The following is a 24756-nucleotide window of genomic DNA, read 5'->3' on the forward strand; positions in this document are numbered from 1 at the left end:
ACATATGTCTTTGGAGTGTGAGAGGAAACCGTCGCACCCGGTGGAAGCCCATGCACAAACAGACAGCACCTGTAGTCAGGATTAAACCCGTGTCTCTGGCGCTGTGAGGCAGCAGCTCTACCGCTGCGCCACTGTGCCGCCCACATTCCAGTGGGATGTATTTCAGGCGGGTCATTCTCATCAGTTCTAAACATTCTCCATATCTCTTTGTCTGGAGCTGTAGATGATAGACATGGTCCCAGTTCCCTCACAGAGAGTTGGTCTTCTTGCAGATGTAGCTCCGCTCCTTCACCTTGGTGAAGATTACTGGGAATAAGACAAGTGACAGGTTCTCAGACACGTTCCCACTTTCCCCCACACTGGAAGTTTCCCGTCCTGGAGAGAAACGTCCTTCCGAGACACTCGCTGCCAGGCTCACTCTAACGAAGGCGCTGCCTTTCCAGTTCACATTGATACCAAAGTAGATGCATTGGAGTGTTTTGCTGCTGAATGAGAACTGGTTTATTGTTGCTTGTCGGGAAGTTCTGAGGGACACAAACGGGCTGGTAGAATCATAGACAGACACAAAACGCTGCAGTAACTCAGCGGGACAGGCAGCTTCCCTATGGAAGGGTAAGGTGTGAGAACAAGAGATCAAAGGGGACGCTACTGAAGGGAAATGTAGAATGGGTCATTGTTAGCCCTGGGGAAGGTGACAAGGAGGCATTCAATCAGTAACAATTCAATCAGGACGTCAGAGAAACCAGTCTGAAAACTAGAATGCGGGAGGGGTGGAGAGGGAGGGATAGCAAGTGCTCCTTGAAATTGGACAAATTAATATTCATACCGCGGATTTGTGAGCTCCCCAAGCGAAATATGAGGTGCTGTTACCCCAATTTGTGGGAGGCCTCACTCTGACAGTGGAGGAGGTCCAGGACAGAAAGGTCAGTGTGAGAATGGGAGGGGGAGTTAATGCATTTCGCGAACGGGAGGTCACGGGGGCCTAGGCGGACTAATGGTAGCTCCAAGCAAACAGCAATCAGCTCGAGTATAGGGAGTTTGCACCAAAGATCCTATAGCGGAGCTCCGCTATAAGATCTTTGGTTTGCACGGCAGTCGGGTCACGACCCACGACCCACGACCCATGACCCGTACTGTTGCTACGCTACTCCAACTGGAGTACACGCGATGAACTGCAGGTTGGCACTGACTATTATTTCCTGCCTAGCGGGCCCGTTAAAACCTAATTAAAATTGTCAATTTTTGCGCTGTAAATAATTATGGAAATCGGGATAAGCGTGTGAGACATTTAGCATACTTCAGAATTCCAAAAATTAGGATAAATGACGGTAGATAGAAGCGAGAGCTTGAGGGATAACGACAGCCAGAGTGCTTGGCGAACATTGGCCGTTTGCTCACTGCATATCATCAACTAAGGCATTAATTGTGTTTTTTCTTGATTCCTTTGGCATCTAAAAAGTTTCAGAAGTGATAAATCTGGCTGTAAATTTTTCTAATCGCCCATGGTTCTCAAGTGGGTTTTTACATACAAAATGAAAACGCCTCTGAAGCAAAATTTAGTCAGATTTCTCACTTCTGAGACTTTTTATATACTGAAGGAATGAAGAAAAAACACAAATAATGCCTTACTGTTGATAAAATGCAGTGAGCAAACGCGATCATTCCCAATATTTTCAAACTCGATATCTGCACGGCCAATGTCCACCAAGCACTTTAGCTGCTGTTGTCCCTTCAGCTCTCGCTTCTCTTTACCTTCATTTCGCTTCACGTTTGGAATTCTAAAGTTGGGTACATGTCTCTCACGCTTATCCCGACTTCCACAATTTTTTAGAGAGCAAAAATTCAACATTTTGGCTGTTTTTAACAGGTAGGAAAGTACGCGTTTCTTGCATTAATAACATATACCGGAAGCTGCGATGTCCTCCAGATGGATTGAGCGGCTCCGTGCGTCAAGGCCTATGACCCAATGACCTTACGTGCAACGCCCCTATAATTAGCGCACGATTTGGCGTTAGCTTTCTTCAAAGTATGAAGCCCAGAACAACGTGAACTGACCGGATGTATATTGGAGCAGAGCGGTTATTGGGCGCGTTTGGCAACAGCGAGCACCTTCACTGCGGTCTCCATCAGAAGCTTCAGCGCGTCATTCAGTATCCAGTAGGTCATCCCAAATGATGACCCGGCTCCAAACAGGGAACCAATGCCTGGGATAAAGTAAAAAAAGACTTCCACGACTGAAACACCAATGGCGACTGCACCTAAACACAGCCTTAATATCACTGGTGCAGTTAATTCTCCCAGCAGGGAAGATTTTACCTCGCCTTTCAGATCTTCTACGGACTTGCCTGTTCTCAGGGCCAATCTGCCGAGAGCAGCATCATCCAGACACAGGCATTTACGGAAATAGATTATCGCTCCAATCACTATCCCCATGTCACAGGCGGCAGAGAGACCCGGGACCGGGATCGATCCCACTACTCCCGACATGATCGCCAACATCCAGATACGTTTCTTCAACACCTCAACTTTCTTCCCAATAACCTCCACACTATCGTTGGGAAGGGCCAGGACAAAGACAGATTTCTTTATATTTGGTAAACCATCTGCAAGTGCTTTCATTAACCAATAGAAGTCATACATATTTTTCATTAAACTGGATATCAGGAACACATTGGGATCAGGGATCCCGGCCTTTCCCAACTGACTGACGCAGTCACTTCGGATCTTTCCCATTTCTGCATCTTCATCAAATTCATCCCGTTGCTGCCGCATTGAATTAAGGTCAGCGTCTATCTTAGAGCGGACAAAATAGAACTCCTTCCCCAGCCGCTTAATCTCCTTGGCAAGTTTTGCATCATTCTCTGTGAATCGACCAGCTGCCACTATGATGAAGAAATCGTATGTTTTAAATTGCATTTTCTTCAGGTAAGAACCCGCGGTGAATCGTGTAGATCCGGTCCCCGGCAGGTCCCAGTAGCGGACATTGGGCAGATAGGGATGTGTGTATCCGGTTGGCTCCATTGTAGTTTCCGTGGTCCCAACCGCAGCCGCTCCCTCATCTTCGCTACAAAGCCCTCTCATGGCGTTGATGAAGGTGGATTTTCCTGCACCCGTCTCTCCCGTCACGGCGATGTTCAGCTCGGTGTTGTCCAGTTCATTCACCTTCTTCTCCAGCAGAGGTTTAATCTTTTCAACACCTCCCGTTGCAAATTCGGACTTCAGTTTGTTGAGCTCTTCCTGTGTGAAGTATGTGGGGGTCTCAGACTGAGCCCCCTGTTGGCTGAAAGGAAACATGTTCGGTGAAAGTTTCCAGTTGAAATGAAACCAACTGAAATAAAGGACAAGCACCTTCTCTCCCTTTCCCTCTTCTCTTCCCATTGTTCCACCTGGATACACACCATTTATCCCACAATCCCGCCCTTTCCCTCTTCCCCCGTCACCTTCACCTATATCCATTCCTCCAGCTTCCCATCTCACACCTCTTCTCTTGGGCTAGGAGCGGAATTAGGCCATTCGGCCCATCTATCCCGCGAGTTCTCCTTATCTCAGTCTTTTCATCACTGGCCTTCCTTCAATCATCACCCCCCTCCCCCACCCCAACATATATCAACCTATCACTTGCCTGACTTAGTCCTGCCCCCAATCCTCATCCAGCCGCCTCCCTCCAATCACAATCAGAGTGAAGAAGGGTCGCGACCCGAATCGCCCCCTGTCCCCCAGAGATGCTGCCTGACCCGCTGAGTTACTCCAGCGCTGTGCTTGAGGTGAGGGAGGAGAGGTGGTGAAGTAACATTGTGTGATATATCCGGACATACCTGGAGCTGGCATTTCCCATTCTCCTTCTCTGTCTGTCCTTGTCTCGCCTGTGTGATGATCCAGTGGTCCCAGCACTGCCCGGGGGGGGGGGGGGGGGAGAGGTCTGGGCACCGGGGCTCCTCCTTGTCTTCAGTTGTGTGTGTTCTTCTACAGGAAAGCAGAGAGGTTGCTGGTGGTTCTTTCTGTAGCAGAGGTGTATGTAAGGCTGCAAAGTATATCCCTCTTAATCAATATACGTCATTTGGCCCAACTGGTCCGTGCCAACACAATGCCCCATCTATGCTAGTCCCACTTGTTCACAATTGGGCCATACCTTTATGAACCTTTTCCATCCATGCCACTGTCCAGATGTACTTTAGATGTTGATATAGTACCTGCTTCAATTAGTTCCTCTGGTAGCTCGTTGCACAGACCCGACACCCTCTGAGTAAAAAAGCTGCCCCTCATGTTCCAATGGAATCTTTCCTCCCTCACTTTAACCCTAAGCCTCTACCACGGGTAATAGACCGTGGATTCACCCTCAATTTCCCTCATGATGTTATACGCGTCTTTCAGATCACCCCTCATCCTCCTGTGATCCAAGGAATAAAGTATTAGTCTGCCCAACCTCTCCCTAGAGCTCAAGTCTTCGAGTCCTGGAAACATTCCCGTAAATCGTCTCTGCGCTCTTTCCAGCTTAATTCAGTTCAGTTCAGTTTAGTTTATTATCACGTGTAGCGAGGTACAGTGAAAAAGCTTTTGTTGTGTGGCTATCCAGTCAGCAGGAAGACAATCCATTATTGTAATTGAGCCATTTACAATGTACAGATACACGATAAGGGAATAACGTCTAGTGCAAGGTAAAGCCTGTAAAGTCTGATCAAAGATAGTCAGAGGGCCTCGGGTGAGGTAGATAGTAGTTCAGGACTGCTCTCTAGTTGTGTTGGGATCAAACCCTGTGACAATAACTTGCTTTGAATCCCCCAGTGATTCTCAGGAACTGCAACACTGCAAGACTGTTTTGAAACCACACAGTGGGCCATTTTCAGAGAGGCAGCAACATATGACAGTGGCATTGACCTCCAAGAATATACGGAGTCCGTCATCGGATACATCAATAAATGCATTGATGATGTGACGGTGGTTAAAACCGTCAAGAAGCGTGCCAATCAGAAACCTTGGCTAACTGGGAACGTTTGTTCTCTACTGAGAGGCTGGAATGCTGCATTCAAATCTGGGGACAACACAGCATACAAACTGGCACGGAGTAACCTGGCCCGGGGGATCAGGGAAGCGAAGAGGCGGTATGTAGAAAAACTTAATAGCCACTTCACAAATGACAAAGCCACACGTCGCTTGTGGCAGGGATTTCATACCATCACTTTCATACCCCCCCCCCCCCCCCCCCCCCCACCACTTGCTGCGGATATGCCAAAACGACCCCTCTCTACCAGATGAACTGAACGAGTTTTACGCACGGTTTGAGGTTAAAAATACCACCCAGATACAAGCACTCCTGTCATCACCCAGCGACCGTCACTCAGGCTGTCCACAGCCAGAGTTAAAAAGGCCTTTGCCAGCATCAATCCACACAAAGCTGCAGGGCCGGACAACATCCTTGGATGCGTTTTAAGGGACTGTGCTGAGCAACTAAAAGATGTTTTTACCAACATTTTTAACATCTCACTCAGCAGTAGTGCCCAACTGTCTTAAAAGTGCCACCATCGTTCCTGTCCCGAAGAAGCCCAACCCAGCCTGTCTCAATGACTTTCGTCCAGTGGCTCTCACACCCATATTAATGAAGTGTTTTGAGCGGCTGGTTATGCAGCATATTAAAAATTGTCTCCCAGCCAACCTGGACCCACTGCAGTTCGCTTATAGAGCCAACCGGTCCACAGAGGATGCAGTCTCTACAACACTCAACCTCGCCCTGTCACATCTCGACCGGAAGAATACCTATGCCAGGATCCTCTTTATAGACTTCAGCTCCGCTTTTAATACAATCATCCCACAGCAGATGGTGGAGAAGCTGAAGCTGTTAAAGGTGGATACTGGCACTTGCAACTGGGTCCTTAACTTTTTATAACAACGGCAGCAGACAGTTTGGGTGAGCAGTCGGACATCAAGAACCATCGCTGTGAGCACTGGCTCACCCGAAGGCTGTGTCCTAAGCCCCCTGTTGTTCAGTCTGCTTACACATGACTGTACTGCCAGACTCAGCAGCAACTATATCAACAAGTTCACTGATGACACAACAGTGGTGGGTCTCATCAGCGACAACAATGAGTCGGCATACAGGATGGAGGTGGAGCTGCTCACTGAGTGGTGCAGATCTCACAACCTCACCCTCAATGTGGAAAAGACAAAGGAGATGGTGGTCGACTTCAGGAGGGCTGGAAAACAACATCACACTCCGCTGCATTTTGATGGAGCTGCTGTGGAGAGGGTCAGCAGTGTGAAGTTCCCAGGACTCCACCTGGCGGATGACCTGACCTCTACGACCAACACCACAGCAGTCATCAAAAGAGCTCAGCAGCGGCTCCACCCTCTCCGGAGACTAAGGAAAGCAGGTCTCCCTACTGCTCATCTAAGGACCTTCTACAGGGGCACAATCGAAAGCATACTGACCTACGGCATCACTTCCTGGTTTGGGAGCTGCAAGGCTCATGAACAATATGAACTCAACAGGATAGTGAAGACCGCCAGCAGGATCATTGGTGCCCCACTCCCTTTCCTGTTGGAGATCTACAAGAAGCGGAGCATCAGTAGAGCCATCTCCATCATCAAGGACCCTTACCACCCATCACACCACATCTTCTCCATTCTGCCATCTGGGAAGGAGCATCAGCTGCAAAACCAGCAGGATGCTCCACAGCTTCTTCCCACAGGCAATAAGACTGATTAACGGACTGTGTCCCTCCCCAGAGGCCCGAGAGCCGTCGGAGTGGTCGCAGAGGGAGGAGGAACCCAAATCTGCAACGTTCCATTCCCATTTCAAAACAAGTGGGCTTGAGGAAGCCGCTGATTGGTGGAAGCAGACAAGAGGTAGCAGCTGATTGGCAGTCAGATCCCTGCTGATTTCTTCCAGCAGTTTGTATTGTATCCTAGGTAAGGTGGGAGAATGAGGGCCAGGGCAGTTTACTGTTCTGGATGTCAGATGTGGGAGGTCAAGGAATCTGACAGCCTTCCAGACGTCCACATCTGCACCAGGTGCATTGAGATGGGGCTCCATAGGGATCGTATTAGGAACCTGGAGCAGCAGCTCGATGACCTCCGTCTGGTCAGGGAGAGCGAGGAAGTCATTGAGAGGAGTTATAGAGAGGTGGTCACTCCAAGACCACAGGAGGCAGGCAAGTGGGTCACAGTTAGGAGGGCAAGGGGCACAGGCAGGGATTAGAGAGTACCCCGGTGGCTGTACAACTTGACAATAAGTACTCCGATTTGAGTACTGTTGGGGGGGACAGCCTACCTGGGGGTAGTAACAGCGGCCGGGCCTCCGGTACAGAGACCGGCCCTGTTGCTCAAAAGGATAAGGAAAAGAAGAGGAGGGCATTAGTAATAGGGGACTCTATAGTTGGGGGGTCAGACAGACGATTTTGTGGATGCAGTCGGGAGACCCGGTTGTTAGTTTGCCTCCCTGGTGCCAGGGTCTGGGATGTGTCTGAACGTGTCCAAGATATCCTGAAGTGGGAGGGAGAGGAGCCCGAGGTCGTGGTACATATAGGTATCAATGACATAGGTAGAAAAAGAGAAGAGGTCCTGAAAGAAGAATTTAGGGAGTTAGGTAGAGAGTTGAGGAGAAGGACCACAAAGGTAACAATCTCGGGATTACTGCCTGTGCCACGCAACAGTGAGAGTAGGAATGGAGCGAGGTGGAGGATAAATGCGTGACTGAAGGACTGGTGCAGTGGGCAAGGATTCAAGTTTCTGGATCATTGGGACCTCTTTTGTGGAAGGTGCGACCTGTACAAAAAGGGTGGCTTGCACTTGAACCCGAGGGGGACCATATCCTGGCAGGGAGATTTGCAAAGGCTACTGAGGAGACTTTAAACTAGAACGGTTTTGGGGGAGGGACTCAAATAGGGAAAGCTAGTAGTCAGTGTGTGAGGCGGGAGGCAGAGAAGGGTAGCACTCAGACACAAAATGTAGGGGAGAAAGAAGAAAAAGACAATAAACAGAGAATACGAGGGGGTGGGTTTCTTAAATGTGCATATTTTAATGCTAGGAGCATTGTAAGAAAGGTGGATGAACTTAGAGCCTGGATTGACACCTGGAAGTATGATGTTGTGGCGATCAGTGAAACATGGTTGCAGGAGGGCTGTGATTGGAAACTAAATATTTCAGGATTTCGTTGCTACAGGTGTGATAGAATTGGAGGGGCAAGAGGTGGAGGTGTTGCATTGCTTGTCAGGGAAGGTATTACAGCAGTGCTTTGGCAGGATAGATTAGAGGGCTCGGCTAGGGAGGCCATTTGGGTGGAACTGAGAAATGGGAAAGGTGTAGCAACACTTATAGGGGTGTATTATAGACCGCCTAATGGGGAGCGAGAATTGGAAGAGCAAATATGTAAGGAGATCGCAGATATTAGTAGTAAGCACAAGGTCGTGATTGTGGGAGATTTCAATTTTCCACACATAGACTGGGAAACACATTCTGTAAATGGGCTGGATGGTTTGGAGTTTGTAAATGTGTGCAGGGTAGTTTTTGCAGCAATACATAGAGGTACCTACTAGAGAAGGGGCAGTGCTGGATGTCCTGTTAGGAAATGAGACGGGTCATGGGGCGGAGGTATGTGTTGGGGAACACTTTGGGTCGAGTGATCACAATACCATTAGTTTCAATATAATTATGGAGAGGGTCAGAACTGGACCTAGGGTTGAGATTTTTGATTGGAGAAAGGCTAACTTTGAGGAGATGCGAAAGGATATAAAAGGAGTGAACTGGGACATTTTATTTGATGGGAAAGATGTGGAGGAGAAATGGAAGACATTTATAGATGAACTTTTAAGAGTACAGAGAATTTTTATGTCCCCTGTCGGATTAAAGGAAACAGTAAAAATTGGAAAGAGCCCAGGTTTTCAAGGGAAATTGGACACTTGGGTTCGGAAAAAAAAAAGAGAGAGATCTAATATAATTATAGGCACATGGAGTAAATGAGGTGCTTGAGGAGTATAAAGAATGTAAAAAGAATCTTAAGAAAGAAATTAGAAAAGCTAAAAGAAGATATGAGGTTGCTTTGGCAGGTGAAAGTAAATCCAAATGGTTTCTACAGCTATATTAATAGCAAAAGGATAACAAGGAATAAAATCGGTCCATTAGAGAGTCAGAGTGGACAGCTATATGCAGAGCCAAAAGAGATGGGGGAGATATTGAACAATTTCTTTTCTTCGGTATTCACCAAGGAGAAGGAAATTTAATTATGTGAGGTAAGGGAAACAAGTAGAGTAGCTATGGAAACTATAAGATTAAAAAAAAGAGGAAGTACTGACTCTTTTGAAAAATATTAAAGTGGATAAGTCTCCAGGTCCTGACAGGATATTCCCTAGGACATTGAGGGAAGCTAGTGTAGAAATAGCAGGGGCTATGACAGAAATATTTCAATTGTCATTAGAAATGGGAATAGTGCCGGAGGATTGGCGTACTGCGCATGTTGTTCCATTGTTTAAAAAGGGTTCTAAGAGTAAACCTAGCAATTATAGACCTGTTAGTTTGACGTCAGTGGTGGGCAAATTAATGGAAAGGATACTTAGAGATAATATGCATAAGCATCTGGATAAACAGGGTCTGATTAGGAACAGTCAACATGGATTTGTGCCTGGAAGATCATGTTTGACTAATCTTCTTGAATTTTTTGAAGAGGTTACTCGGGAAATTGATGAGGGTAAAGCAGTGGATGTTGTCTATATGGACTTCAGTAAGGCCTTTGACAAGGTTCCTCATGGAAGGTTGGTTAAGAAGGTTCCATTGTTGGGTATTAATGGTGGAGTAGCAAGATGGATTCAACAGTGGCTGAATGGGAGATGCCAGAGAGTAATGGTGGATGGCTGTTTGTCATGTTGGAGGCCAGTGACTAGTGGGGTGCCACAGGGATCTGTGTTGGGTCCACTGTTGTTTGTCATGTATATCAATGATCTGGATGATGGTGTGGTAAATTGGATTAGTAAGTATGCAGATGATACTAAGATAGGTGGGGTTGCGGGTAATGAAGTAGATTTTCAAAGTCTACAGAGGGATTTAGGCCATTTGTAAGAGTGGGCTGAAAGATGGCAGATGGAGTTTAATGGTGATAAATGTGCGGTGCTACATCTTGGCAGGACAAATCAAAATAGGACGTACATGGTAAATGGTAGTGAGTTGAGGAATGCAATTGAACAGAGGGATCTACGAATAACTGTGCACAGTTCCCTGAAGGTGGACTCTCATGTAGATAGGGTGGTAAAGAAAGCTTTTGGTGTGCTGGCCTATATAAATCAGAGCATTGAGTATAGAAGTTGGGATGTAATGTTAAAATTGTACAAGGCATAAGTGAGGCTAATTCTGGAGTATGGTGTACAATTTTGGTCGCCCAATTATAGGAAAGATGTCAACAAAATAGAGAAAGTACAGAGGAGATTTACTAGAATGTTGCCTGGGTTTCAGCAACTAAGTTACAGAGAAAGGTTGAACAAGTTAGGTCTTTATTCTTTGGAGCGCGGAAGGTTAAGTGGGGACTTGATAGAGGTCTTTAAAATGATGAGAGGAATAGACAGAGTAGACGTGGACAAGCTTTTCCCACTGAGAGTAGGGAAGATTCAAACAAGAGGACATGACCTGAGAATTAAGGGACAGAAGTTTAGGGGTAACATGAGGGGGAACTTCTTTACTCAGAGAGTGGTGGCTGTGTGGAATGAGCTTCCAGTGGTTGTGGTGGAAGCAGGATCGATTTTATCATTTAAAAATAAATTGGATAGTTATATGGGCGGGAAAGGAATGGAGGGTTATGGTCTGAGTGCAGGTGGATGGGACTAGGGGAGAATACGTGTTCGGCACGGACTAGAAGGGCCGAGTTGGCCTGTTTCCGTGCTGTAATTGTTATATGGTTATATATCGTTCACCAACACATTCAACCTCGTCCATACTTTGACAGCTAGGCACCTGTCAAAGTAAAGCCACTGTCGGTCGGAATGTCTGTTTTTATTCTATTGTAAATTTTAGGCCTACTTTCTGTTTTTAGACATGGTAATTTTAATTTGTTTTTAAAGCTCTATGTATTTATCCTTTTTTTACTAACTACACTGAATGGAAACTGATCGAGTAATGTTTTTTCGTTTCCTCTGTGTATGCAAGTACTCAGTGAAAATGATATTAAATAAGTGCTGAATACTGAATAAAGTTGCATCTGCAGAATAAAGGAATTAGACTTTAAAATTAACCTACGAACATTCCTCTCACCTTCGCTTCCATATCCTCTGTCGGTGACCACATAGACACACACACACAGGCACACGCACACGTGCGCACACACACACACACACACACACACACACACACACACACACACACACACACACACACACACACACACACACACACACACACACAACTGCTGCCCTGGTCGATCAAACCTAGTGAACACTTTTGCCAACTCTCACTTCAATTCATCCCGTTAATAAAAACCAAGTGCACTGGAGATCTGAAATAAAAATCACATCAAACGCTGGAAACGTTCAGCAGCCCAGGCAGCCAATGGATCCTCGAGCTGAAACACTTCACTCACATTTGATAACTTAGAGATAGACACCTAAAAAGACTGTCAGGACCCTTGGACGGAGTCGAGGGGGCGGTATAGGGATAGGTGTTGCATCTCCTGTGGTTGCAGGGGAAAGTACCTGGGGAGGGGGTGGTTTGGGTGGGAAAGGGTGAGTTGACCAGGGAGTAGCGAAGGGAATGGTATCTATGGAAAGCAGCAAGCGGTGGAGATGGGAAGATGTGGCCAGTGGTGGGATCCTGTTGGAGGTGTTGAAAATGTTGGAGGATTATGTGCTGTATGTGACGGTTGATGGGGTGAAAGGCGAGGACGGGGAACTCTGTCCCTGTTGCAACTGGGGGGAGGGGGAGCAAGGGCAGAGCTGCAGGGTACCGAGGAGACCCTAGTGAGGGCCTCATCTATGATGGGAGAGGGGAACCCCGGTTCCCTAAAGAATGAGGACATCTCCGATGACCTGGTATGGAGCACCTCATCTTGGGCACAGATGCGGCGTAGACGGAGGAATTGGGAATAGGGGATAGAATCCTTACAGGAAGCAAGGTGGGGAGAAGTGTAGTCTAGATAGTTGTGGGGGTCAGTGGGTTTATAATAGATGTCAGTTGATAGTCTATCTCCTGTGATGGAGACAGTGTGAACAAGAAACTGTTTGTGTGTGTGTGTGTGTGCGTGTGTGTGTGTGTATGCGTGTGCGTGTGTGTGTGTGTGTGTGTGTGCGTGTGTGTGTGTGTGCGTGTGTGTGTGTGTGCGCGTGTGTGTGTGTGTGCGTGTGTGTGTGTGTGTGTGTGTGTGCGTGCTTGCGTGCTTGCGTGTGTGTGTGTGTGTGTGCGTGCGTCAAGTCAAGTCAAGTTTATTCCTCACATACACATACGAGATGTGCAGTGAAATGAAAGTGGCAATGCTCGCGGACTTTTGTGCAAAAGACAAACAACCAAACAAACTATAAACACAATCATAAACACACATATTCTTTTATATAATAAATAATGGAATGAAAAACGTTCAGTAGAGTTGTCCCTGGTGTTGTGTGTGTGTGCGTGTGTGTGTGTGTGTGAAGTGTGTGCGTGCGTGTGTGTGTGTGTGTGTGTGTGAGCAGGGCCGGCCTTAGGAAGTGCGGCGCCCAATTGTGGACAATTTTGTCTGTAGAATCATAGAAATATAAATAAAGTCTATTATAGACTTTCTATCTCTGTGGTGGAATGGAAAGTAATCAAAATGTGCGCTTAAAATGTGCTTGCGAGCAAACAGATTAAAGCTACATCTATATTACTAAAAATGTGAGATCTTGACCGCTTTTGGCCCACAGTGGCGTGATTTCTGAGAGAACGCCGCCACTAACACCGAAACCAACAGACCAGCAATGGGACTCTGCCTTGGATTTGATCCATTCTTCCTCCATATATGCCCGTCATGGCCTAATCCAATGCAAAGTCCTTCACAAAGTCCACTACACAAATGCAAGATTATCTAGAATTTACCCCGCTGTTAGGGACACCTGCAACAGATGTAATCAATCTCCTGCCAACCATAGCCATATGTTCTGGTCTTGCCCTAAGCTAGCATCCTTTTGGAGGAGTGCTTTCGACTTGATAAGCAGAGCCTATATCCAGACTATTCCTCCAAACCCACTGTCAGCCATTTTCGGTACCCCTCCCAACACCAACCTCTCTGTTGCGGTGAAACGGGTCCTAGCTTTTACAACCTTGTTAGCCCGGAGACTGATCTTGCTTAACTGGAGGCTCACCTGTCCCCTGACACACGCCCGCTGGATTAAGGAGGTGCTTTACAATTTAAAGCTTGAAAAACTTAGGTTCTCTCTCAAAGGCTCTACCAAGACATTCCTAGATACATGGAACCCTTTCTTGGAACTTGTTAACTCTCTCAACTTGTACCCGGACTCGGAAGAGGACTGAGTGCTCTCCACCATTGTTCTGCTCTACTGCAGCTGCTCTCCCCTTAACCCCCCTCTCCCCACACTTATTTATTTAACTACTTACTTATTTACTGTTATTAGTGACCCCTTTTTTCTTTCTTTTTTTTTTTGTACTTTTTGTTTCGTTTATCTTACAATATTTGTGTGGATGTGTATGTATGTGAGTGTAGTTTGTCCCCATTTGGTTCCGACCTGATTCGGGTGGGTTGAAGGTGGGTAAGGGTAAGGGCTTTGAGGGTCGCTTACATACTGTTGCACAATTATGCCTTGATTGTTACTGTCTGTTATCAATGTATGTATGCAAATTGCTGTGAAATTCAAATAAAAAGATTTAAATCAAAGAAAACTATATTTGGCCACCTCGCTCAGAGCCCCCCTCCGTCTTTCGGGACCGGAAGATTTTTCCCATCGATGAAAAATCAGAGAGATATTAATGTTTTTAAAATATTTGCCATTCTCTCTGCTGCCCCTGCTGGTGGGAGGGGGAGGGACTATAAACCCGGAAGTGGTGTGCCTCACTCAGTCTCTTCAAGATGGAGGAAGCCAGAGGGTCACGTTTCTCTGAGCTGTGAATAACACTGAACACATGTCTACTCAACTGTGAGTGCCCTTAATGTGGTTCTAAAATGCATGTAAAAAGTGTCTATTGGTTCTAAAATGTTTGCATAAAGTGTCTTTTTTGGTTCTACAATGCTTGCAGAAAGTGTCTTTTTTGGTTCTAAAATGGTTGCAAAAAGTGTCTATTGCTCCTAAAATGTTTGTACAAAGTGTCTATTGGTTCTAAAATGCTTGCAGAAAGTGTCTCTATTGGTTCTAAAATGCTTGCAAAAAGTGTCTATTGGTTCTAAAATATTTGCAAAAAGTGTCTCATTTGGTTCTAAAATGCTTGCAAAAAGTGTCTATTGGATCTAAAATGCTTGCAAAAAGTGTCTATTGGTTCAAAATGGTTCCAGAAAGTGTCTAATTGTTCTAAAATGGTTCCAGAAAGTGTCTCTATTGGTTCTAAAATGCTTGCAGAGTGTCTCTATTGGTTCTAAAATGGTTGTAAAAAGTGTCTCTATTTGGTTCTAAAATGCTTGCAAAAAGTGTCTATTGGATCTAAAATGCTTGCAAAAAGTGTCTATTGGTTCAAAATGGTTCCAGAAAGTGTCTATTGGTTCTAAAATGCTTGCAAAAAGGGGTCTCTATTGCTTCCAAAATGTGTGTGTGCGCGTCGTCTGTCTGCGTGCGTATATGTGAGTGTCTGTCTGTGTAAGTGGATGAGTGTGTGAGTGTCTGTGGATGAGTGTGTGAGTGTCTGTGTATGAGTGTGTGTGTATGTGTGTGTGTTTGACTGTGTCTCTGTGTATGAGTGTCTGTGTGTCTGTATGTGTGTCTGTGAATGTGTGTCTGCGTGAGTGTCTGAGTATCTGTGTGAGTGTGTGTGTGTGTGTCTGTGTGAGTGTGTGTACGTGTTTGTGACTGTGTGTGCGTGTCTTTGTGTTTGTGTGTATTTCTGTGTGAGTGTGTCTTTGTGTGTGTGTCTGGCTGCATGTGTGTGAGTGTCTTTGTGTGTGTGCACTCTGCTTGAAATGCTGTGAAATTGGCTTGGAGTGCTGTGAGGTTGGACTTGCGGCCTGCACTCCATGATGACTTTTGAGGTAAATTCTCTGATTTTCTTTGTAAAAATTTGACTGCTTAATCTCACTATTAAAATTGTCTTTTTTTAATATCAAAAACAAAGTGTTATCAAGAGGCGGTGAGGAGCAGAACACAGCAAGAGACACAACAAAAAAGAACTTAATAAATCTCATCTATAACATTTAAATTGTTGTTATATTTTAAGTCATTCACATTTTAAACTTTAATAAATCCTTTTTCCACTTGCCATGCCTGCGTGCTCTTCATCATAACAGTAACTTAATAGGCAGGAATGGTTGTGCTGTCGGAGAGCCACTAAGAGTGCATGGGGGGGAGATTGAGGGGAGATGGACTGAATGCGTGTGGGGGAGGGGAATGGCATGGAGCAGATTGGGGAGTGAAGGGAGGACGGGTGACTGAGTGAACTGCCACCACCAGCCATGAGTGACTGGGCTGCCAGCCCACCAGCCATGAGTAAGTGAAATGCCAGCCCACCAGCTGTAAGTGACTGAAGTGCCAGCCCACCACCCATGACTTAGTGAACTGCCAGCCCACCTGCCATGACTCACTGAACTGCAAGTCCAAAAATCCATTCAGTCCACAATGTCCATACTAGCCCTCTGGTTTGTAGTAAATGCCTACTATTTTTTTCTGTGTGCTTAAGCAAAGCAAGAATTTCATTGTCCTATACAGGGACACATGGCAATAAACTCACTTGAACTTGAACTTGAAACCAGTCCCTTCAGCGCACAACAGACTGAGTGACTGAGCTGCCCGGCCAGAGTGACTGAGCTGCCCGGCCAGAGTGACTGAGCTGCCGGCCAGAGTGACTGAGCTGCCCAGCCAGAGTGACTGATGTGCCCAGCTTGTGTGACTGAGCTGCCAGCCCAAGAATCCATTCAGCCCACAATGTCCATACTAGCCCTCTGGAAACCAGTCCCTTTGACCCACAACACACATACGAGTGCTCCAGAAAGCCCCCCCCCCCCCCCCCATCCCCACTGGCCACCAATATTGGAATTGGTGCAGAGGTGGAATATTGCATTGGGGGACCAGCCCTCCCGTGTGATGCTGAGACCCAACGGGTCCCACTTAGTCTAGTTTAATATAAAATTGCATACATGTAAGCATACAATAACAAACAAAATGTGTAGATCACCTCTGAAAAGTACATAGTTACAATACCACTTGTTTTAGTGGATGCAAAATGAAAACAAAAGAAAAAAAGTAATTTAATTAACTAGATACTGGAAAACCAATAACCATTGGTGAAAAACCAGTCCAAGCATTATATTTTGGGCTTCAGCCCCACCCTACCCTTTCGGGCTTTGATTAATACAGACCTTTTTCAGTGGAAGACTTGTTGTAAAACCACGGATTTTGCGATTTAACTACTTGGTTTCCGTCCCAAGTTGACTCTCTCCAACTTTCCCCACGAGAGATCGCTTAAACCAAATATTTAAAAAATCACATTTGACAGCTTCACTCCAGAAGGTGGTAAATTCAAATCCAGACATGTATTGAAAGTTGAGTGGTGTTTTCCACATATAGATGTGGTGTCTATACTGAAAACATCATTACAACATTATATGTTGCTCAGTTTCAACTGTGTGGTACCCCCCATCCTCCCATACTGTGAAATGATTTATTAAAAATATGAATTTTGTTTTCATAATAAAACATTTCAGAATTTAAGTGCATTGTTGGAAATAAATTATCTTTTTTGGATTTCTATTAACAATCATAATTATAAATGAGTCATATGGGGGCTGATAAGAGCTCATTACAGCCAAGGCTGTGTTATACCAATCTGCTCCTACAGCGTTTTTGTTTAACAATACTTAATTGATGTTCTTTTGCCCTGCGCTTTAATCCAAGAGCCCAGTTTGCAACTCGCTAACTTCTCTAATGCTAACTCTTTCTTTATACCTTGTCGATTTTAAGATATACTATGTAATACCAAAGGAAGCTATTCTTGCTCCACTTATACGTTGGCTTGCTTATTCAGTATCACCATTTTGTTAATTTGCTTTGTCTTATTATTACTATCATCATTACAACCATTACCATTAGTGTTAGCAATGACATTGGCAGTGCAACTATTATGGCAAATATTTCAACTTTGTATTTATTTATTTATGTTTATTTCACATTATTTCTACTTTCTATTTTTCAAATTATTATTATCATTGTTATTATTATTATTATTATTACTACACTCATTTCATTTTATGTTACTTTACTGACATTGGGCGATTTTGTTGCTTTGGGAGGTGGAAATATTGGGAGTTAAGATCGGATATCTCCATGGGCACTCAAGGTTCAGTTGGGACATGGGGGATCTCAGGTCCGGGGACTCAGGTTTGAAAGATGGTTAAGTGATATGTGTTCCATTTGTTTGGTGTGTGTATACGTGTGTATGTATCTTTATTAATTTATTTTTTTATCTCTCCTTCTCCCCCCCCCCCCCCCCCCCCCCCCCCCCCACACACACACATCCCCACTCTCGGCAGCTGGTTTCGAGGCGCCCTTCCGTTTCGACTTGCAGTACTACAGCGCTCTGCCTACTCGCTTGGATATAGCTAGGTATGGCCAACACAAACGACACTCTTAGATTTGTCTCGTGGAACGTGAGGGGGGTGGGAAGTCCTACCAAGACCGACAGGATCTTGGCCCACTTGCAACAGCTCAAAGGCGATATATTTTTTATTCAAGAGACCCACCTTCGCAACAGAGAGGTAACACGGCTTAAGAGAGGCTGGATTAGCCATTTATTTCACTCGAAATTTAATGATAGGGCTAGGGGTACTGCTATCCTGATTCGTAAGAACGTTATGTTCGAACCACAGAAAACTGTGGAGGATCCTGCTGGCCGCTTTGTCATGGTGTCTGGCAAACTGCAAGACACACCTGTCATATTGGCCAGCATTTACGGTCCCAACTGGGATGACAGCTCATTTGTAACCAAATTTTTTACATCTCTCCCAAATATTGAAAATCACCACGTCATTGTGGGTGGAGATTTTAATCTGGTCCAAGACCCTATACTGGACAGATCTTCGAACAAAGCCTCTACTTTAACTAAATCAGGTAAGACTCTGCATGCTTTCGCCAAACAACTTGGGCTCACAGACCCATGGAGATTTACATTCCCCACGACTAAATTATTTTCATTTTTTCCCACGTGCACCGTACCTATACCCGTATAGACTTCTTTCTCTTAGATAACAGACTGCTCTCCAAAATCAAATCCAGCGAGTATCATAACATCGTAATATCAGATCACGCTGCAACCTCCCTCGATCTCCACTTTCGTAAACGAACTAACCCCTTTAAACAGTGGAGGTTCAACTCCTCATTATTAGCAGAGGCTCACTACATGCAATTCTTGCACTCCCAAATCACCTTATATTTTGAGCTGAATGACTCGCCGGACATAGCAAGAGGTATACTCTGGGAAGCTTCAAAAGCCTATATTAGGGGCCAACTTATCTCTTTTGTCTCCAACCTGAAAAGAACCAAGACATCCCAAACGGCAGACCTGTTACAAAAAATAAAGGACATTGATGACAAATATGCATCTGACCCAGACCCTAACCTTTATAGAGAACACCTTAGGTTACAAACAGACTTTGACCTCACGTCTACTAATAAAGCCAAGCTACGACTGCTTAAATCTAGGCAACACTTTTTTGAATCTGGGGATAAAGCTGGGAAGCTTTTGGCCCATCAGGCCAGAACCGAGGCGACTTCACGGCTAATTCCAGCCATTGGATCCAACTTAGGAGAGATTCATACCGACCCTCTTAGAATTAATGAAGCATTTGCTAAATTCTACGCTGAACTATACGTTTCCGATTGTCCTCCCACTGCAGGTGACATGCTCAGAAGTATGACGTTTCCCTGAATTGACGATGAAGCCACGAGAGACTTGGGTGGTCCCATAACTGTTGCTGAGGTCCAAGCAGCCATCACATCGCTGCAAAGCGGAAAGTCACCCGGCCCTGGCGGCTTCACTGTAGAATATTACAAAGCTTTCTCTGCTCTCCTCGCACCAGTCCTGAGAGATATGTACATCGTCGCCTACTGCCCACCTTATCGTGGGCTACTATCTCCCTAATTCTTAAAAAGGAGAAAGATCCCTGCTTTGTAGTAGCTATAGACCAATCTCACTCCTGAACATGGACCTCAAAATCCTCTCTAAAGCCCTTGCGCTCCGTCTTCAACGAGTGATGCCCTCTATTATCTTGTTAGACCAAACAGGGTTCATACCAGGCCGACAGTCTTCCCACAATACTAGGCGTCTCCTTAACATCATCCATTCACCGAGTAGTGAGACCCTGGAGATAGTGGTCTCCCTCGACGCCGAAAAAGCTTTCGACAGGGTCGAGTGGAGGTACCTATATGAGGCGATGGACAGGTTTGGCCTCGGTAACAGTTTTATTCTTTGGCCTCAGTACAAACAAACGACACACTGTCGCCCCACTTCCCCCTTCAGAGAGGTACCAGACAGGGTTGCCCGTTATCACCACTTCTGTTTGCTGTCGCGATAGAACCCTTGGCGGGCTGGTTACGCTCAGAGAAGGGCTTTAAAGGTATTACACGGTTCGACACAACTCATAAAGTCTCATTGTAGGCGGATGACCTGCTCCTGTACATCTCGAACCCAGTCAGCTCTCTCCCTGTGATTACGAATATTTTAGAACGGTTTGGCGCATATTCTGGTTATAAACTTAACTACCAAAAGAGTGAGCTATTAACTCATTGGCTAAGCAGCTCCCTCGCTCTTTAACCTCATTCAAATGGGCGGAGGACGGGTTTCGCTACCTCGGTGTCTTTATCACAACACCCTTATCTGATATGTTCTGCACAAATTTTCTGCCTCTGGTTGAGAAAGCAAAAAGAGATTTTGACCGCTGGTCAGTTTTACCGCTATCCCTCGTGGGCCGGATAAATCTGGTCAAGATGGTCGTCCTACCCAAATTCCTGTATCTTTTCCAGCACGTCCCTATACTTATCACTAAATCTTTTTTTGATAAATTAGAATGGACAATATCTAAATTTTTATGGGGTAGCAAACCGGCTAGAATCCGAAAGGCGATACTGCAGTCTCCTAAGAGTGACGGCGGTTTGGCACTTCCTGACTTTAGGCGATACTATTGGGCAGCTAACTTGCAAAAACTCCTGTATTGGATGAATGATGATTGCGACCACCTACCGACCTGGGTACACATGGAAAAGGCGAGTTCACGTCTCCCGTTGCGGTCTGTCCTATGCTCCCAACTCCCCCTTTCTATAACATCTGTGGGCGCAGGCCCAATTGCGTCCCTCTCGCTCAAGATATGGAGTCAACTCAGGAAAAACTTCGGTTTACAAGGCCCTTCCATCTTGACCCCACTGCTTAAAAACCACATCTTTAAACCTTCAAGTACAGACCACGCATTCAAAACCTGGCATAACAACGGTATCAGTAGTATCAAAAACCTATACAAGGATGGCATCTTTTCGTCTTTTGCGGAGCTCTCGTCCAACTATAGCCTCCCAAACTCCCACCTTTTTTGTTTTTTCCAGATTAGAAATTTTGTGAAGAAGACATTCCCCATTTCCCAAATCGCCCCCCTGAAACCCTGACCGATACCATCTTAGCTCTAGATCCCAACCGGAAGAAATGCATCTCTGTTTTGTATAACTTGTTAGGGTCGGTTATATTGAAACCTCATACCTCATTAAAAGCTGCGTGGGAGGGTGAGCTGAATACGAAACTAACAGACCAGCAATGGGACTCTGCCTTGGATTTGATCCATTCTTCCTCCATATGTGCCCGTCATGGCCTAATCCAATGCAAAGTCCTTCACAAAGTCCACTACACAAATGCAAGATTATCTAGAATTTACCCCGCTGTTAGGGACACCTGCAACAGATGTAATCAATCTCCTGCCAACCATAGCCATATGTTTTGGTCTTGCCCTAAGCTAGCAGCCTTTTGGAGGAGTGCTTTCGACTTGATAAGCAGAGCCTACGGCCAGACTATTCCTCCAAACCCACTGTCAGCCATTTTCGGTACCCCTCCCAACACCAACCTCTCTATTGCGGTGAAACGGGTTCTAGCTTTTACAACCTTGTTAGCCTGGAGACTGATCTTGCTTAACTGGAGGCTCACCTGTCCCCCGACACACACCCGCTGGATTAAGGAGGTGCTTTACAATTTAAAGCTTGAAAAACTTAGGTTCTCTCTCAAAGGCTCTACCAAAACTTTCCTAGATACATGGAACCCTTTCTTGGAACTTGTTAACTCTCTCAACTTGTCCCCGGACTCGGAAGAGGACTGAGTGCTCTCCACCATTGTTCTGCTTTACTGCAGCTGCTCTCCCCTTAACCCCCCCCCCCCTCCCCACACTTATTTATTTAATTACTTACTTATTTACTGTTATTAGTGACCCCCTTTTATTTATTTTATTTATTTTTTAGTACTTTTTGTTTCGTTTATCTTACCATATTTGTGTGTATGTGTACGTATGTGAGTGTTGTTTGTCCCCGTTTGGTTCCGACCTGATTCGGGTGGGTTTAAGGTGGGTAAGGGTAAGGGCTTTGAGGGTCGCTTACATACTGTTGCACAATTATGCCTTGACTGTCACTGTCTGTTATCATTGTATTGCTGTGAAATTCAAATAAAAAGATTCAATTCATAAATGAGTCATATTATTGTTCCATTTTATTATGAGAATCCCTATACAACTGCAGAAGAACCTCTTTGCTCCTATACTGAAATCCTCTTGTTATGAAGGCCAACATTCCATTAGCTTTCTTCACTGCCTGCTGTACCTGTAAGCCATATTTCAGTGACCGGTGTACAAGAATGCCCAGGTCTCGCTGCACCTCCCCCTTACCTAACCTAACCCCATTGAGATAATAATCTGCCCCCTTGTTTTTGCCGCCAAAGTGGTTAACCTCACATTTATCTATATTATACTGCATCCGCCACGCATCTGCCCACTGTCCAGGTCACCCTGCAACCTCCTAACATCCTCTTCACAGCTCACACTGTCACCCAGCTTTATGTCATCCGCAAACTTGCTAGTGTTGCTCCTAATTCCTTCTTCCAAATCATTAATATATATGGTAAACAGTTGCGGCCCCAACACCAAGCCTAGCGGCACTCCACTCGCCACTGCCTGCCATTCTGAATATGGATCCGTTCACTCCTACTCTTTGCTTCCGGTCTGCCAACCAATTTTCTATCCATGTCAACACCCTACCCCCACTACCATGTGCTCTAACTTTAGTCACCAGTGTCCAGTGCTGGACCTTATCAAAGGCTTTCTGAAAGTCTAGATACACTATATCCACAGGCACCCCTTCATCAATTTTACTTGTCACATTAGAAGTTAGAAGATTGAGGGGGGATCTTATAGAAACTTACAAAATTCTTAAGGGGTTGGACAGGCTAGATGCAGGAAGATTGTTCCCGATGTTGGGAAAGTCCAGAACAAGGGGTCACAGTTTAAGGATAAAGGTGAAATCTTTTAGGACTGAGATGAGAAAAACATGTTTTACACAGAGAGTGGTGAATCTCTGGAATGCTCTGCCACAGAATGTAGTTGAGGCCAGTTCATTGGCTATATTTAAGAGGGAGTTAGATGTGGCCCTTGTGGCTAAAGGGATCGGGGGTATGGAGAGAAAGCAGGTACAGGAAACTGAGTTAGATGAGCAGCCATGATAATATTGAATGGCGGTGCAGGCTCGAAGGGCCGAATGGCCTACTCCCGCACCTATTTTCTATGTTTCAATGTTCACTGGGTTTGATCGACCAGGGCTGTGTGTGGGTGTGTGTGTGTGTGTGTGTGTGTGTGTGTGTGTGTGTGTGTGTGTGTGTGTGTGTGTGTGTGTGCGCGCGCGTGTGTGTGTGTGTGTGTGTTATCTTGCTCAACCTTGCTCGTGCATACAGGAAACACCCTTCCTTTCTCGGAAACATTTGGTTTCTCTGTTGCAATTTTCGAGAAAGGGAGGTTGTGTCCTGTATACACGAGCAAGGTTTAGCAAGATAACAACACACACACACACAGACAAGCACACACACACACACACACACAGACAAGCACGCACACACACACACACACACACACACACACACACACACACACACACACACACACACACACACACACACACACACACACACAGACACCCACACACAGCCCTGGTCGATCAAACCCAGTGAACACTTTTGCCAACTCTCACTTCAATTCATGCCGTTAATGAAAACCAAGTGCACTGGAGATCTGTAATAAAAATCACATCAAACGCTGGAAACGTTCAGCAGCCCAGGCAGCCAATGGATCCTCGAGCTGAAACACTTCACTCACATTTGATAACTTAGAGATAGACACAACAAGCTGGAGTAACTCAGCGGGACAGGCAGCATCTCTGGAGAGAGATAACTCAGAAACTGATAACTGATTCTCTCCGCGGCTGCTGCCTGTCTCACTGAGTGTTTTGAACAGTTTCCAGAGTCGCTGCTCCGATTCTGCTCCTTACCTACTTCGGTTCAGGAGGAGACTCCGTCAGTGAACGTCCGCTGTGATCGCTACTCCAGTCCGCTGTGTGTCTGGACTTCCCCTCTCCCCGTGTCAAGTACTTGGATGGGTTGCTGCACGTTATCCAATAAGGTTCAAGATGTGTGTGAGCTCACTTGTTGCCGGGTGACTTTACTCTTTACCCGCCGGCGTGATCGCTGGGGGACATTTATACCTACAATGTGAAAACATCACGCAGGTCACAGGGAGAACTCCGTACAGACAGCACCCGTAGTCGGGATCGAATCCAGGTCTCTGGTGCTGCAAGCGCTGTAAGGCAGTAACTCTAAATCTGGGGTCACCGGCAATGGACTGAATACATCATGGGGAGGGGAACAAGATAGACACAAAATGCTGGAGTAACTCAGCGGGCCAGGCAGCATCTCTAGATAGAAGGAATGAATGACGATTCGGATCGAGACCGTTCTTCAGACTGAAGTCAGGAGCGAGGGAGATACATAGATAAGGAAAAGTAAGGTTTGAAAACGGGGCAAAGGGGGTGCGGATCAAATGTGCCTGTCTTGTTCTTCTTGGGCTTCTTGTGCTGGTGGTGGGAAGATTGGTGAAAACAGGGCTGCAACCTGAACGCTCTTTCATTGACCCCTTAAAATGCAGTCGGAAATAGACAATAGACAATAGACAATAGACAATAGGTACATGAGTAGGCCATTGCGCCCTTCTAGCCAGCACCGCCTTTCAATTTGATCATAGCTGATCATCCACTATCCACAATCAGTCCCTGTTCCTGCCTTCTCCCCATATCCCCTGACTCCACTATCATTAAGCCCTATCTAGCTCTCTCTTGAAAGCATCCAGAGAACCGGCCTCCACCGCCCTCTGAGGCAGCGTATTCCACAGATACCATGTGTGAAAAAGTGTCTCCTCGTCTCGGTTCTAAATGGCTTACCTTTTATTCTTAAACTGTGGCTCCTGGTTCTGGACTCCCCCAAAATCGGGAACATGTTGCCTGCCTCTGGCCTCTGGCATGTCAAAAGACGATCCGCTCTCGTCTTTCCAAACGGCAGAGCCGCTCAAATCTCTCAGCATATGACTGTCCCGCCAGCACGGAAATGAATCTTGTGAACTTACGC

The 24756-nt window shown here is 45.8% G+C and overlaps 1 protein-coding gene across 1 annotated transcript; it reads right to left on the reverse strand.

The window, feature by feature from the left end:
• Positions 1-2079: 2079 nt before the first annotated feature.
• Positions 2080-23811, reverse strand: LOC116969741 (interferon-inducible GTPase 5-like). The gene is made up of 3 exons (XM_033016517.1): positions 23628-23811; positions 3816-3960; positions 2080-3280 (listed from the first exon to the last, which is right to left on the reverse strand). The coding sequence occupies exons 2-3, from the start codon at positions 3833-3835 to the stop codon at positions 2080-2082; spliced, it is 1221 nt and encodes a 406-aa protein (XP_032872408.1). The 5' UTR covers positions 3836-3960; positions 23628-23811.
• Between the last annotated feature and the right edge of the window lie 945 nt (positions 23812-24756).

The sequence above is a fragment of the Amblyraja radiata genome, unplaced genomic scaffold, assembly GCF_010909765.2.
Source record: "Amblyraja radiata isolate CabotCenter1 unplaced genomic scaffold, sAmbRad1.1.pri scaffold_1096_ctg1, whole genome shotgun sequence".
Taxonomy (NCBI): Eukaryota; Metazoa; Chordata; class Chondrichthyes; order Rajiformes; family Rajidae; genus Amblyraja; species Amblyraja radiata.

Excerpts from the sequence above, each read along its gene's own strand:
- LOC116969741 (XM_033016517.1), bottom strand. The coding sequence starts at position 3,835 with ATGGGAAATGCCAGCTCCAG. Across the intron at positions 3,281-3,815 it reads ATGGGAAATGCCAGCTCCAG|CCAACAGGGGGCTCAGTCTG; the intron begins GTATGTCCGGAT and ends GTTTCCTTTCAG.